The sequence below is a fragment of the Wasmannia auropunctata genome, unplaced genomic scaffold (genome assembly GCF_000956235.1).
Source record: "Wasmannia auropunctata unplaced genomic scaffold, wasmannia.A_1.0 LD336090.1, whole genome shotgun sequence".
NCBI classification, from domain to species: domain Eukaryota; kingdom Metazoa; phylum Arthropoda; class Insecta; order Hymenoptera; family Formicidae; genus Wasmannia; species Wasmannia auropunctata.
In genome coordinates, this window is record NW_012026800.1 from 3,692,899 (window position 1) to 3,710,697 (window position 17,799).

At 44.1% G+C, this 17,799-nt stretch overlaps 1 protein-coding gene across 1 annotated transcript in view; it reads left to right on the forward strand.

Annotated features, from left to right (window-relative positions):
• Window positions 1–937: 937 nt before the first annotated feature.
• Window positions 938–17,799, forward strand: part of LOC105447957 (dipeptidase 1) — a 76,305-nt gene continuing 59,443 nt past the window's right edge. Inside the window, exons 1-2 of the mRNA XM_011686294.1 lie at window positions 938–1,062; window positions 16,209–16,362. Of these exons, the coding sequence (XP_011684596.1) occupies window positions 938–1,062; window positions 16,209–16,362 (279 nt within the window). The remainder of the gene's footprint in view (window positions 1,063–16,208; window positions 16,363–17,799) is intronic.

The window sequence follows — 17,799 nt, forward strand, 5'->3', positions numbered from 1 at the left end:
AGATTAATTCCGAAAGTGGACGCAGGAATTTCGAGCTACGGCGGCGGGGGGGAGTTGAATGAATCGGTTAAAACGCGTTGCTGCGGCGCTGCGCTCAAAGACCGGCGACCGCATTAAGGACGGTTGGATTTGCGGCGCGAAGATATTAAGTGGTAGGGCGAGTGGCGCGCGGCACAGTCGGACAAAGGGAGCATTCCACTCGGGGGACAAGAAACTGGAAGACGAGAGGAATAAAGAAGCGCTGAGCACAGCTGCGTCGGACGGAGTGTATGGCGATGAGACCGGAAGGTTAATCCGAAAGGTCGGATAGAACGAGGAGAGGGAGGGGATCCCGACGTAGCTATCGCGACGGTGAAAAAAGTGGGACCTCCGAGCCCGCTGTGTGTGAGAAATCGGGGTGGGCTCGAGGATGTGTGAAGACGAATGCGCCGAAGATAAGAAGTGCCGGTTGAAGAGGTAGGCGAGCGCTGATCCCTGAACTCTGTTATCCCGACGAGAGAAGAGGAGTGTCTCCACGTGCGCGGTGATAAAATCGAGTGCGTGGTTCTGGCTGATCCTTATCGGTGAAAAACATTGCCGGATCCCTCCCGAATCCCGGAGTTTCCCGCTATTAAGATCCTACAGAACAGTCTCCGAGTTTGAGAGAGAGAGATTTCTCCTACAAGAGATTTGAGGAATTAAAATAAATCTCTATTGTTGTACCGCGAGAGAGATACGTCTTAAAATTATCGCCGATCAAGAATATGGTCACGCCGAATAATCATTTCGAGGAGGTTAACTAGACACGCAAATTCGATACAAGCTGGATCGACGATCCTGTTACATCCCGGCCGTCCTGCAACCCGGTTGAGGGAAGTGCTGCAGGTGAGCCGGTGGGTTAACGGCGATGGCATGAGGACATTAGTAAGGACGCGCTGCGGGTCCAGCGAGGAGGAGGATGAGGATGGTGGTGGGCGTGATGGTCCTTGGTCAGCTACTGACGAGGATCTTGCTCGCGGCCCACGCAGGAGATCGCCTCGCGGCAGCTCGCAGAATTCTAAGGGACGTGCCACTGATAGATGGGTAAGTTAAATCCCTCGGGTAAACAGAATACCTCTCGATCGCAGGATATCTAATATAGGCTACTAAAACAGTAACGAAGCAATTAAAGCACAAATACCAGTATAATTTTTCATTAAAATGCCCCGTGGATTTTTATAATTAATTTTAAAAGTATACGACTATTTATCGACGTCGATAATCTCTTATTACGAAAAAATTGCACTTGTTTTCAGTAATACTTAATAATCTAACAAAATACTTGAGCTAAAAAAATTGAGTTGCGACGAGTGAATAAATTTTTTTTACAACTTGTATTATCATTTTAATTTATCTGCAATCGCGCGAACTTGTGGACGGTAGACTTGTGAATTGTGTGTACGTTACACCCGCAGCCATTTCCGCTCTGCAATATTTCACAAAGCAGTTACAAGCGGAAAATATATGCGCCAAACTAGCTAGTATAATTTGCGTTCGCGGGGAAAATGGAGAAGAGGAGAGAACCCGCGCGCGAAAATCTGCGGGTCCGCAGCTCAGATGTCAGAGTAAGCTGTTTCAATTAGCATTATTAATATCAACCTTGGGAAACAATGCGCGTTCGTTAATGACGTATGTATGACGAATCCGGAGGTATCAAAGCGTTTTTGTCGCGTGCGCTCGGCAAAAAATCCTTGACACCGTGGATTCAAAAAAACGAAATAATCGGATTCTGTTGCCGAAACGAAACAAAAGTTCCTCGTGAAAACTTTCGCGATGCAATTCGGGGAAAGCCGAGGTGGTAGAATGCCGCCTCGTCCTCCCATTCTCACATATCTCGATCCCCTTTGTCACGTTGACGAGCAGCGAAAAACGCTGCGTTCGAAAATTCAACGAATAACTTGAATCCCATCCGTATAATCGTTAGCCGGTGGTACCACCTACCGCGAGACACGAATTTACAGCCGGCGAGAACAATGTCGTCGTAACGACGCGCACGGTCGACTTTGTATAGCCGGGCGTGACTCTAATTACATCGGGAATTAAACTTCAAAGGAACGTCCGTCGTGTCCGATTTGCTACGACGGGAGGGCTGCATCCGTCCGTGCTACCGACAATTCTATTAAGTAAGCATTCTGTTAGTCGATCTTATTAGCCGAGCGCGCCACGTCCATAGTCAGTCATATATTCAGCGAAGACGATATAATTCTGGGTATCTGACGCAATAATCGATACTAATAAAAAGAAACATACACGTTACGTTCACGAGATATCAAAGAGGTTGGAAAATACAGTTGGAATTTAACATGAATAATCGAGGTACCTTTGGTTACGTAGACAATTTATGTAGATTTATTCTGTGAGTTGTTAATTTTCATTTAAAACATTATAATACTCCTGTCTCGACGATTGAATCATATTTACGTTACATGTATAACTTTTTAAATTATTATCATTATAAAGATTATAATTTATTACACAAAAAGGTGTTTAATCAATTCGATGCAAATTATTTAAGTAAGAGATTAATATATTATACTATCTGTAATTTCTAAGCAATTTTTCAATGTTTAATCGTTGAACATTGAATATTTGAAATTACAGAACGATTCTACTTAATATTCTATGAACCAATAGGAATGAGAGATGTGCAATAAAATGCAAAAAATAATATCAGACTCGAAATGCAACGGGAATTAAAAATAACCAGACAATGCTGCGTAAGTAGGATTCGCCATACTACATATCAGGGTCAATACCCGGGGGGGGATCGCTTTCTTATTCGAAACAATAAAAAAAAAGAACCAATTGAATCGTACTCAGTCCAAGAAAGGGAGTCGCGCATTTTCGCTGAGATAATGAGAAAGTTTTGCGAGCGCGCGAAAAAGAAAAGACGTTAATGGAGAGAAGCGAGTAAAAAAGAAACTTGGGAGAATGGGGCGGAAGGTGCATCGGCAGGGGAGACGCGAGGAAGATAGAGTTTACTCGAAAAGGGGAAGGAGAAAGAGAGAGAGAGAAGGTGGACCATGGATGTTGGTCCTCGGGTTTCTCGGGTTACCCCGGAGGATAGATACGAATTTCCGGTGCTCCTGCTTGCTACAAACTCTCGTGTGTGTCTCTTCCATTTTCTTCCGTGTTTACGCGTATCTGTGTGTAAGTATACACACACCCGCGTCAACTCCGCCGTAAAAAGTATCTATATCGATGTATCTAATGTCTTTTGCTACTTTGTGTTAAAAATAACTTCTAAGCATATCAAATTTACATACTTATATTGCTGCATTACGTCGTTACTCCCAATTTAAATATACCGGTATTAGCATTTTATAAATGTATTTACATAAAGGCTGATTTGGAAAAGGCTGTCGAAGCCATATTACAGCAATATTGCGTCGAAAAGCAGCCCCTGCATAAATAAGTTTTAAGTAATAACCACTTTTCACCGCTGCGAGAACGTTGCCCGAAACTCCGATTCCGCTCTTTGGCCGCCGATTCCACGGAGCAAACTCTCGGAGAAACTCTCGAAAGTAGCTCTCTGATAAAAGACATCGAGCAAGAGGCGCGCCAGCGCGATTTCCCCGATGTCGACGCGGCCAGAAGGTAGCTCGAATCGTTACCGATAACGAGAGTGAATGCCTCGTCGTCGGGCGTATTGTCGGGGCCGGATAATAGCTCGTCCCTCTTGCGCCGGCTCGGGTAAAAGAAGTGCCTCCCGCGTGTGGCCCGCGGGCCACGTGTCATCGGTAAAACCGCACACACGGAGGGAGGGAGATCGTACTCTCGCGGAATTTCCAACCGAGAGATGCCGAGCTTGCGATTCATGCAAATAAAGGGCCGTAAATGCGAACGGGGGCGAATTCGGCCCCGATTGTACTTAAACTGCGCGATTATCTCGATCCGATTAAACGGGTTAACGTTTAAAAATCCCCGCAAATGGACGCGAGAATGCGGGATGCGGGATGCAGGATGTAACAGCGGTAGCGCGCGCCGCGTATCGAGGACTGCGAGCCGAGAGGCAAGTTCGGTTTCGCATCTATCCCTCCTTCCCCCTCCCCGGTTCCCGTTCTACATTACAAATTCGCGTCGGTTTCCGTGGAAACTTAAATTCTCAAGTGCCTAATGCATATTTTATGCACTCGTCGACATGTGAGTCATAATATTCAAATAATTCGGCAACAAGAAATTGCCGAAGGGGGAAATGATTCACTCTCCTTTCCTTCGTCTTGAAATCCCGTTAGAATTACGCAAGATTTTTATTTGACAGAAGCGTTGAAGGGGTTTATTGAGAATCCACGGCGAAACGTAATAACAGAGAATGTAAAATGTACGGAGGACGCGAGCGTGATTTTAAAAATTACAACAGCGACGCTGCGCGCAGTTTTGTTATCGCCAAGAACCAGAGAGAGAAAGAGAGATACAGATTTTTAATTCCGCCGGGCGCCGTCAAATATATTCGGCCTGTAATTGAAACGGCTTAATGTGGCGTCATCGTATAATTAAACCGGCGCGGCGACGGAGTTTCCCGCATTGAGAGAAGGGGAGGATGGACCGCGCGCGGCCTGGCGAGATCTCGGAAATACACACCGCCTGGCGTCGTAAAACCTGATAACCGCGATGGACGCAACGGGCGTAATTACCTCGTTACGCCGCGCTGTTTATAGCTTTCGTCGCCGCGCCGGAAATATTTAATTATCCACCCTCGTGATTCTACGGGCCGGGCCGAATCTGTGGGATTACGAGCTGAAAGATGGAGATACCCGGTTGAACGAGGTTGGGCTCCCAATGTCGCGGTCGAATGTTACACGCCAAAAGATTTCCGCTAACCGCGGGATCCGAGGAATCGTGAGAACTCCAGACTGTTCCGCCCGACCGAAATATTCTCCGAGGCTCCTTCGGGAGTGCCGCGACAATGCATCCCGAGCGGTACTAATTATTCGCAATTAGATTCTCCGTGTCCTCTCTTTGCCGCGACAGACCGCGCCGCGCCCGCGTGATGAACAATATCGCGCCTTCCCGTCACACACACGGAAAATTTCGTGCCAAAATGTGATCCATTTAAGTGAAAATGTTGCCCCTCTTTGCCGAGCGACGCGCTCGGCAAAAGTGGGACGCGCGTTTGTACCATAATTAGACGCGTATATGCTCGCGGTAGCGGAATTGGGGTAATGTCGTCGAAATAATGGAAACGCGAGCCATTTCCACCGGTCTATAGTCCGCTGAGGAAAATTCTGCGATATCAAGTGAAATGCTTCTGTAAATTTGCTCCTAAGCTTTTTACTCAGCGAAATGAAACACGGTAGACGGCGCGATAGAATAAATTAGAGGAAGAAGTATATCAAGACGGAGTCTTTCTGAACAATATTTTCAGTGAAACATAGATAGCATTTTCTCAAGTGTCAAATTATCTGAAATTTTCACGCACGTGCTGTTGAACACACCTCGCCAACCTCGTGGCTCTGCGTTATTTTACGGCATAATTTTTATTGACGCGCGAATTTCTGATCGAATGCTCTAAATAAATAAAAAAAAGTGTAAAGTGTACCTAGAAAAAGATCGTATCTTTTATAGCGTCGATGTAAAACCGTCAAATACGTGGAGAGAGGAGATCTGTGGAATGTCGTGCGCACGTTTCCTCGCGTCGAAAACGCTCAATAGTATCGTAACTTTCCTGCCGGGACCGACCTTCTGCCAGAGTGATCTCAATCCATCGTAAAAATTCGTTATCGAAACGCAGCCGAGGCGCGATCTCTTCGTGCGATATTTGATTACCGCATCTCGAACAAATACGATCGGAGATTCCTTAGAAAATTCGAAATTCATTCGCTACGCGACGAGCTACTTTGTATACAGCGGAGTTTTCGTTTTCCTCCCTTCATCCGAACTATTCTATACGACTTTTGTATACGAAAATAAAAATCAGTAGCGCCGCGGGACATTTCCAATTTACTTCGAATCTCTCCGATTGCAGGCGATTTCATCGAATGCAATCGAGCCACCGAGCCTGCTCCACTTTCGCGGGATGTGGGCCGGGGGTGTGGGAAATAAGGGTATTTTCTTTTTTGATCTCCTATACCTGCATCGAGATAAGAAGGGAATCGAAAACAGGAACCGTGGAAATGGGAAGTTAAGAGTTAACGATATATCCCTCGGAAGAGAGACGTAGCTCGAGAAGACATATATCTTTCCTCCTATATTATCCGCGCTATATTTCTCCGGCTTAACATTAGAGTCCGAGATCACACATTCAAGATTAACACAATAATTTTGGTTAGAAGAATCATTTCAATTTATAATCATAAAATTATTTCAGAGGCAAATTTGTATTTTTTTTATATTATAAAATTACTAAATTTTTTCAATAAATTGTTATTATCGATATTACTTATTATATTCGTTCCTTTGTGTTTTTCTGCAAGGAAATGTTAACAAGAAGGTATGAACGCGTATTCAGATCTTGTTTTGAGAAAAGCATAATGAGTTGAACCTATAGTGAGCAGTAGTACTTACTTTAGAAGACGCAAAGTTCGATACTGGGTTCGTTAATCTAAAAATTCCGATGAACGACCTCGCTAATTTTTTGCCTTCCTCGGTTATAATTGATTTTATTAACGAGCCGCGAAGTCGTCGGACTTACGGAACTCGGAAACTGGGAGTCCCGTCGTTGCGCGGCCGTTCGTTAACAGTGCGCGAACGAACGAAAGCAGATAGAAAGGAGGCCCGGCTCAGCCTCTGTCCGATAACGATCGAAGTTCCCCCCTTTTCTCTCCGCGTATCCGCGATTTTAAATCCGCCATTGTACCAAGTAATTCAAGGGAAGAAGAATGGAGATGGAATTATTGGCGTCGTCCACTGAATCCATTTGTAAGGAACGGGCGGAATTGTGTAGAGTCGGTCACCGTAAGATCATATTATAACGCAACGGGACGGTCGGTCCCACGCTCGCTATGGGATTTGCGCTCGATTGCCGTGGCCGTAAAAGTCATTCCCGTCGCAGCGGCGTATTCAATTCCTCGCTACGTCGATTACAAAGCGATACAATGGCGGAGCTGTCACCGTGGACTCAATCGAATAATTGGCAAAAAAAAAAAAGAAAAATGAAAAAAGCTTAGCGCGAGGAGGGGAGATATGTATCGATAGGGCGCGTCGCCGCGCGGGAGCCCTTCGTGCGCAGCGCCGAACGGAAAGAAAGTGCGCATTAATCAAAATCAGTCGACGTGATAATTAATTAAGTTTCTTCCGAGAGATGTTTCCAAGCCGCAAATTTCGCACGGGACGGGAAGACAGATGGCGGCGTTCATACCGAGGGCACCACGAAATTCGGACAAAAACACGCTAGGTACTAATCCGGGATCTCATTCAGCCGAGGGATACCGAGTGGTAGACGGATTAACGGAGTAATTTGCAGCGCATAGGAAATGCCGAGAGAGTAAACGATAAACTGTCCGAGAGATAGGGACGAAGAGAGGCGAAAATGGTTATAGCGTGCAGCGGGCAAGAAGCGAATCAGTCCCACACATGTTCGCGAGAGCGCCGCGAGAACTCAAAAAGTGAAAGAAGCTAATTTTTGCGAATCCTAATCCCAATTGGGCGACCATTGTCAAGTGGAAAAATCAGATTGAAGTAGGTTTACAAACACGACGGAGAAGAATACAATGTATATTTGCGTATCCAGACGATCGCAAACAGAAACGAATACACAGACGAACAAATTGGTAAATTTGCGAGACAGAAGAACGGATGCCATCGGCAAGTATCCGACGGGAAAGACGAATCTTGGCAGCTAGATCGTCAATCGGCGAAATGCAGTGAAACTAATTTTCGATACCACGCGCTCGCGCCGGGGTCCAACGATGTATACATATATATATGTCTGTACGCGCCCGGAAACCGACGGACACCAACTTCCGGTGGAGTTAATGTAGCAGCAACGCATAACTCGATTTCACAGAGTTGCTCGAACGGCGTTCGGCACGCGGGGGACCTCCCAGGGACACACGATCGTGTTCCATGAAATCGGATCTGTATCTTGGATCCCGAAACGTGACTGAAAACTCTCGGGGATGAAGTCCGAGAATCGGGAGCGAGCTCGGGGGAGGACACGGGACACGCGCGCTATGTCGAAAATCAGGCGACGGAAACTTTTGCGGAACAACCGTCGCGAAATTTCATTGATTCCGCTCCCGTTCACGGATTCGAATGGTAAATTGGGAAAATTTGGTTACCCCGCTTCGTTAGGATGGCCAAAGTTCGCATCCTGCGCGAACATCATACATCGACGGAAGCTAAATTTTCGTAATATCTTTGCTTAATCATTTCATTCAACAATTGTAAAGAAGAGAAAAAGATGGAGTATATCCCAGATAAAAAACTAAATAAACTTCTTGGCGAGAATTCGAAGAACCACGATGACGATTCACTGATTTATGCGGGGAAAAATTCGTTTTACTTTTGATTATTAATATAATTCTGTATGCGAATATGTATAAAATTGTCCGAAACGTCAGGCAATATGTGATCAAAATTTTTTTATCTTCTATACACCACGGTGTAGCCTGTTTCTCGCGAGTTTCATGAATATATGAATATATGAGGCCGTAACGTTTGCGTATACGTTGGGTAGGGTTAATAAAAAAGTTAATAACATAATAGAGATGTAGCACGCAAATAGCGTGGGGGTCGCGAAATAAATTGTCACCGTTACGCGGAATATTAAGCCTTAAAACGTTGTGAGTTAGTTCTCCTCGGGAGTAAATATAAAAAAGTACTAACGAAGTTTACAGGTGTGCCCGCGGTGGATCAGGGCTTATGAATCAAACTGAAACCGAGAAAGAGAGCATTGAAAAAGCCGCAGGATAATCGTCGTACAAATTTAAATACTAAGAAAGATATATTTGCGTGTTTTGTACGGAGGGAGAGTTTCTCCCTTTATTCCTATTAATCAATCTGTATCAAACTCTTCGATATCGAATGCAGCCGTTGCGGCGAGAGAAAAATGTTGCTAACGTTTGCTCAACACATTTGGAGCGTCGACTCCGCGCTGACATTTATTGATAGCGCACAACCGTGAAATATATTCCGCAAAGCCAACAGAGCGCCCCGGGCGCTGACGCTTATAAGTCGTGCGGGAAAAAAATCGGTCGACGAAGAATAATCCCGGTGTATATGCTCCGGCCGCGATTGATGCTTCCAAAAAGAGGTGGTGCGCGACGATTTGTCGGCGCGCATAAACATATCTCGAGCGCGAAAAATCGCGGAAAGCCGCGTGCAGCCCCTGCAGAAGGCAGCGGCGGCGGCGACTGCGGAAGCGCGGGCTTGGAAACAGACGGGCGTTGAATCCTTACCGGATTATTTTTAACAGACGGGAAGAGCGGGCCGTTCGCCGGCAACCCTCCTTGAAAATGAATCGTGGCCACGCTAAACTCGCTGCCCTTCTGCGAAGGCGATAGATCCGAACCGCGCGTCGCACGGTGCGCACCACCGGAAGACTTATTTGCATGCCGGGTAACGTAACCGCGGCAGGCAAACGGAATATACTCGCCATTCATATGCATATATGGGACCAGCCACCTTATCGCGCTTTGCCAATTAACCACCGGCTCACACCGCCACCCACCGCCCCACTTAACCGGCGATTCCGCCTGCAGGTAACCCCTCCCCCTTCTTCCACCCCATGTCGCTTCGGCAAACGGCGAAAATTCGTCGGTAGTTTCGTGAAATCGACACCGCAGCTATCTCGGCTCTTAAACACGCATTGCATCGCCTGAATATGTATGAGGAGATCAACGTAAGAGACGAAGTTTAAAAGCACGGAGATGCCTTCGAAATTATTAATTGTGCAGCCGTTTAAAACCACCGGTATTCGGCCGGGAGAGCTTGGATTTCAGATGGTAGCGTGTAGAAAATCAGGCACTTATCCTCGATGCGGTTGTATTCGGCGCGATAATTATAAACTGCCATTAATCATCGTTGCGCAAATTTAATAATCATTATCTTACGAATTGAATTTGATTGAAATTCTGAATAGGGAATCGGTTTATGGATTGCACGCTGTACCGCCCAATCTTCCGTTCGCGTTTCCCCGGAGCTTCCAATTCTCGCTTCCGCATTTTTTTTTTCTTCCTCTTTTAACTTTTACCTGCTTTCAATCAATCATTTTACGCGGTATACATTTAACCGCTAAATGTCGAACTGTCGATACGCGGGGGACTCCGCGCGCGATTCGTGTGTTCGCGTGCGCCGATATACGCCATCGATAACCAGTCATCATCGCGGAAAAACGATAACGATAATTGCGAGATAGAATCGACGTCGTTTTCACCGAAATTGGATATGTAACTAAATTAATCCGAAATTGTAATGGGAGCGCCGAGCACAATTTATATTCGCAATTCGCCGCCGTAAAAGTCCCCGAGAGAAAATTCGCTGTTACTTCTTATTTCGATAGCCGAGCGCAGATCGCCGCTCTGCGATTTTAACTATTTTTCGCAAATGCAGGAGTTTTGATATTATACATAAGCCGAAATTAATGTCGGATATATCTCGCCTCTTAGGCACGTCCTCCATCCACGTTGAATATGTATGAGGAGAGTGTTAACGGAAACGTACTTTAATAGTACGAAAATACCGTCATAATCATTACTGTACCGCGTTTTCGCTGAATGGCGTAATACGGCGCCGCCGTAAATCGCGTGTTACTCACTCCCCCGGTCGGAGTCTATTCAATTAAACCTGTGAGTTTTCATAATTCGCAATCGTAAGGTAATAATTGTCAGATTTGCAATGATAATTTGAATCATCAACTTGCAACGAGTCATCAAGATGCAATAAACTGGTAATTGCGCGTAAATTTATCGCTGCCCGACGGATGCGCGCGGGTTTTGCAACAAAGGCGAGAGGCTTACGGCATGAATAGTCTGCCCGATCTTTTTCTTTTTAAATTCCACCCGTGGAGAATAAATCGTTGCGGCGAAAACGAGTAAGTACGCCGATTTTACCGCCGTCGAACAAATGCAAACACGATCCTGGCCGCCGGCCAAATTCCGCGGGCACTTTTATGAATTACCAAAAATTTCCTACGTGTCGTTAATGGCCGTGCCGAAAAGTGTTTCGAGCCAGGCGACAATCGCATCGTCCGCGTCGCCGCCGCAGTCGCTAGCGCAGAATATATACGAGAGTGAATCAGCGGGCACAAAGGGAACGCGATTTCGATTAAAGGATTAATTATAAACGCGAAGCTCGGTATTACACACGTTGGAACTATATTCGCGCGCTTTGCCGAAGTACATTTTACGGATACATCCCTCTCGCGCGTCCACTTCTCGAACGTGCGCGGGAAGGTATATGGAAGCGCGAGTGTCTCGAGGCTCTGCGTGCGTGGTAGCCCACATGAAACAAAGGGCTTTACCGGCGTTTGGTCACACTATCCTGCACGGGCGATCCAATGGACAAAAGGACTCTGTCTCTCTATGCACACAGGAAGTCTCATTGTATCTGTTTAGCCGACCAGAGTACACGTGCATTTGCAGATGGCTTACCAGCTCGCGAGCCCGGCCTACTGCTAAATTTATCCCTTTCAACACGAAATTATTCCCCTCCTTGGCGAGAGCGCCTCGTCCTTCTGCCGCGGGGAGATGAAGCATCTCTCGGGACAAGAGACAATGGCAACTATTCGACGTTAATTCAAAGTGCGCTCTCTACGAGAGAGTGCCGTAAAACGAGAGAGTGCAGTCTGTATATATGTCCCGCGCTCTCTCCCGCGATGATAAATCCGATCCGCCATAATGCGAACAATAAGCCACGCACTCGGCCGCGCTGTCGAACAGAATGGCGCATGATATTTAAAAATCAAGTCGGACATTGGCGCGTTGCTAACATGCTCGCATATTCCGTGAGCGATCGAACTGTTACTCGTGGCGGGGCGCGGGGGAGCGTGCGGAAAGGGCATGGCCCGGCGAGAGTGCGTTGGTATACGCGAATGCTCGTTTGGTTATCTAATTCTGCTGGAAGTTAGGCACCTATCGCGCCGCATGCAAAGTGCATTTGAGAGGGTACGCCGGTGCGGTTAGTTACAAACGTACGGCAGATCCATCGCTGATTCGAAGCAGATTTGTTGGGGTAACAATGCGCGCACATACAACCGCGCGCGGCCAACGCCGTGCCGACCCCCGCGCTGTCGATGTCGGTGCGCGCAAGCCGAGCAGCAAATTCCTTTACGTCAAACTATGCCGTTGTCTGCTGACTTGCGATTAGAGTAAATTCCGGAAGTGCAAAGAATATTTGACGTCCCTCGGCACGACGGGAAAGGGTCTGTCAATTTAGCATCTTATATACGTTGAATACATCAATACACAAATCTTGCGCGATTAAATAATTATTGATTTCATGATTTTCCCAATGATTTCCACGACCGCGAAGAAAAAACGAGAAGGGCTTTTTATTAACGCGACTGTGGATTTCTTTTGTCCGATTGAATTATTAACGATTCAGCAAAATAGTTAATTCCATCGAAGAAAATTTAATGATATTTGATATTACTAACAAGATTTGTTTGAAATAATTTGGATACGGTTTGAAATAGACTCAGACGAAAATTAGATTAGAGTCCATTTCTAGTCATCACCGAATACCACCGAATAAATTATCAAGGAAGAATATTTGAGTATCTGCATTCGTAACGTGTGAAACGCGCATTTTCTATCCGGAAAGAGAACGAGAGAGAATTGTTTTATCGTTTAATGCATATGCAACTCTAATTTAAATGACAGAAGCATCTGTCAGGACACGTCAAAACCATGCATATTATCAAAAATGCAAGTACAGTAATGCCCGAATGTATGCAAAGTAGGTAAAGTATACAGAAACTCGCTATACTCGTTATATAAATAAATATGAACAGCGCGATAAAAAGTCATAATGCAAAATTCCCAATTTCATTAATATGCGCATTTTTCCTTAGGGAAAATATGTAATATTTCAGAATAAGAAACTTTATTTTTTTTTACATGTAACAATAAGGGGAGAAAAGAGTCAAATTATTTAATCTTTTATATCCGTATGTATGAACAAACTAAAAAGTTAAATACAATGTAAGATATTTTATTTTCATTAAGTTAGTACGTGCTTTTATTCTCACCATTAATCATTTTGCTATTAATCATCCAGAATTTTATACTATCAACGTGAATCATTTTCTGCAAACAGATTTATTTCACTTCAAAGTAATGATAATCGAATTTCATGATCATTTTCCGCTCACCAAAATAACATGCTCTTACACTTTAATATTGCAAATAAATATGCATATTCCAAGTTATAAGATTAATAATACATATTTCAAATTACGTGAATCTGGGTTAATTGTCGGTTTTCGTCCGACTTAATTTTCGATATCTATCTCACGTGAATATTCTGTGTGTGCCATGATTCGCGAATTTTATATGAAACGTATTATGCAAACTCGAGCATTACTCTACAGATAACAAATAAATTCACTCACCAAGTTGCATCGGCATCGCGTTGTGTGCTGCAAACGATTTTGTACGATTATTAATTATAATTCAACAATTATCTTTTGTACGATGGCAGATTGTTTTATTACATTCCATTATAAATTTATTTTCTCCACTTTATGTTAAAAAATTGTTAATTTAACATGATTTGTTACCGACTAAATAAAAATAAAAATAAAAATTCTTTTCGTTTAATTTTCCAATTTAATTTATTAAAAAAAAATATGCAGCCAAAAATTAATCTTTATTTATGTAGCGCGCAAAAATACTTTAATAAAAACAGATAAATAGCTCTTAATAAAAACAGATAAATAGCTCTAACAATTATTTTAAAAACAAAATGAATTTTTTTACCAGCCAATGATCGTTGTTCAGCTTCGCCAGCTTCTGCAACCAAGTTGATTGTTGAAGCTTCATTTTCCGGGACACTCACGAAAATGAAAAACGCGAAAAAACACGACTACGATCGCGTAGAAAACTGTTAACGACACTCCCGAATTTCAATACTAGATTTTCTCGGCACTCCCGATTGTTAATAGTCGACACTCCCGATACTCCACTCGTGATACTCCGACTCCTCGATCGCTCGGAGATACAGCCGCACATCCGCCAGCCACGGCATCTAAATAACACACAACAACGTAATCATACAACATAATTATATGCGAAGCGAATAATGCGAGGCATACAAAGGAACTTGGGCTGTAACGGTGCGTTAAGAGAATTGAGAGAGCGATACGGTTAATCACAATTCCGTATCATTATCGTGCGCGCTAACATGCATAATAACGATACTAATAATCCTAGGGAATGATCATTGCCCGTAGCACTTGGCACGAGATTAAGATTCATACGCCGTTCGTTCGACGCGAAAAGATATACGCACGTTGCTCCGCGCGTTCGTCCGGGCGTCCGGCGAATGCGACGCGAAGTGTTTACGCGGGAGCTTGCGACCTTCGACCTTGTCAAGACGCGCCGGCCTGCTCGGCGCTTGGCTATCACATTGAAAGCACGCAATTGATAATGGAAACGTGTAACGAACGCGCGCTACGTGTAACAGTGTCGGGCGAGCCGGTGGCGCGTCGCAATTGTATACGTATGTATGTACCTGTCCTTGAGTTATGGACGTGTTTCAACCTCGTGCCGAGTGCCACAAGCAACGACTGCTGTGAGACAATTAGTGCGTGTAATATAAACGCGCGTCTCTCGCGATACTATGACGCCCGCGACGACGTTCAAGCTTTCCTCGTCCGTTCACGAGAGAGTGAGAGGTATCGATTGATCAGGTAACCAGCGATACGTAATATGTAATATATCAGACCTTTTAGCCGCGCGCCTCGCGTTACACGCTCAAGCGTTTGAGATGTTTGTCACAAAAGCAAGTAGAATGAATTGAATGAATAAAAGCTCGCGCTGTTAATTTTATGATATTATTTTATGTCCATTAATGTGGAAATATTAATATGGAAATCGGAATAGTGTGTTCCGATGATTGTGCAGTTATGAGTTTATTTAAACGAGATCCATTTAAATATTATCGTTAAATATTACAATGTTTATTAAATATTACAGTGTTATGTTCTCTTTTATCGGTAATTTTAAGGATAATTTTTTGTATGTAACTAGAAGGTTAATAAAAATATTATGGATATTGTATAAAATTACGAAATATGTCTGCATTAAAAAATATACTAAGACATTTTTTTTGTAATTATCATGTTTCTCACTTTCGATGTATTGTCATTTTATAAATAATACTCTCACTTTTAAACTCAATTATGCGATAAATTTATACAAAATAATAAATAAATATAAAACAGTAATAAAGAAATAATACCATGCGAGTCGACACGGATGTTAATATAAAAAATACTATATATTTTCGGATAAGATATATATATATATATGTATATGTATATACTTATTTATTTTGAAAGAAAATTCAGTATTCACGTCAGAGAGAGAATTAAATTCACGTCTCATCTCGACAAGAATGCAAATACATTCCTGTTTCAGTAAAGCATCCTCCTGTAACTTCGCGGAAAATAAGTTTGACACAGCTACCGAGTCCACCTCAAGTTGGACATCAGATAACACTGTTATAAAGGCCAAACTTTGGCTATCTGGAGTTTCTTTGCCTATATTGTAGAACAAAATTACGGGACATCGAATATTCTCGTTTGAAGTATGATTAACACCGGGAGAGCAATTAAGCTTAAATTACGAGCCGGGACAAAAGACGAGAAATGAAATGAATGCATCTCTTGCGTAAAGTTGCGAAACTTTTGACAAGGTAGTCTGAGAGAAATATTCTGTCAATGTCCAACACGTCCAAGTTTTTAGCCGTTCCCTTAAGAATCGCCCTTCGCGATTGTGACGCTTTGTCTTTTCGTCGCGGGCGAAACGACCGCGAGAGAGCGGACGGTGTAAAACAACTTTATTGGAGAAGTGTTTGATGGGAGTTTCCCGGGAATATATTCCGCGCGTCACACACACACACACACACACACACGCGCGCGCGCGCGCGCGCGTGAAGGATGTGCGTGTGTTCCGCCGGAATAAGTTTATCCGACTGTTTTACATGCGAGGCACGTCGTGTTTAGCTTAAGAAGTTTAAAAGGCGGAAAAGTCAGGCGGGCGTATGCACATACAAGTAATCGATCGATATCTTCATTTCCCTTCCAGGCACAACGACCTACCCTGGAACATACGGAAGTTCCTGAAGAACCAGCTGAGGGAGTTCAGGTTTGATGACTTAAGTGACATTCATCCCTGGTCACGGAGCGCCTGGAGCCACACGGACCTCAAGAGATTGAAACAGGGCATGGTTGCGGCGCAGGTGAGTTTAATAATAACGACGGTGGTGAGAGAGTTCGTCAAAGTTATCGACCGAAGTTACGCTCGATCTAATGCGGGACTGATTGAACGCGCGGGAAATTTTTCGTTGAGCAAACATGCACAGCAGCCTCGCTGTATATAGGTACGCGATTAATTAATTTGCTGTCGATATTTACGCAGAGTCTAATGGCTCAGATTTTAAAAGTGGAAATCTAATAATTCGTTGAATGACCTGACTTTCGCAGAAAGATACTTCGGGGAGATGAACAAGAAGGACCGTAAAACTCTTAAGAAGATTATTGGAAAGCTGCTTATATCGTAATTTCTTGAATAACGTTAAATATCTTGATCGGGTTTTCATTGCTTTAATTAACGCGCATTAAGTACGCTCATGGGTGTTTCTACTGCTTTTTAATACTGCGATTCTTCACATTAGGGATTTTGCGTAAAACTAGTAGATATGATTATTCATTGTCCGTCAGAGCGCTGCGTCACGATAAGAGAGAGACGACCGAATAAAAAGAACAAAAAAAGAGATAACGTTGTTGCGGATTAATCTCTCTCTCTCTCGGTTTTCGAAAACAGACCTGGCAATTAGTCGAGCTTAACATGCGATTTTCGCCAACTTCGTCGCTCGCAGCTCGCGAGAGTGAAAATTAAATCCACGCGAATGAGGGAATCGCATGTCGCCTTGAAGCCACAGTACCGCCAAATTGCAATTAAATGTTCGCACGTAGAAACTCTCTCTCTCTCTCTCTCTCTCTCTCTCTCTCTTCTGGCAGAGTCATCGACAATTATAACTAATTTAAAGTCGCGTTAATCCGCGTCTGATTTAAATTTACAAGCGGTTGTCGACTCGCAGAATCGCATGCAGTTTAGTCGTTCGCCGATATTGCTACGAAAATGCCTCGCTTCTATGTATCCCGTAAGCTTGTTTTGTTCGTGGCGAGCAAGGGATTATTAATTTATAGCGTGCCGCGTACGTAACTCGGCTATAAATCAAACAGCAGTGGTGGCGCGCCTAATAGCAATTAATCGATTTTACGAAGATTTCACGCTTATGTTTTAAATGCGAATATGCGTGGCGCGCGAACGCGTCATTTCTCAGCGCACCGATTTTCGTGCGAATTTCGTGATTTCGCGACAATAACGTACGATTTGCGATTCGCTAAAGGGATGGAATACGCGCTGCGAAATGTACGACGCGGGAAGGGAAAGAGATTAGGCTACACATATCGTATAACATTAATATAGTAATACAAAAATTAATTATCTCGGCCGTGTGTTACACCATGCGGAACAACCCCGTGAGCGAAATTTGCCGCGGACACCCCCAGCGGGATTATCCGGCAGATTCGATCGTCCGTGAACCGTGAATTTAACGAATATAAATTTGATCTTTCCCCGATCGCGCAGTTAAAGCTTTCACGCGCGACGC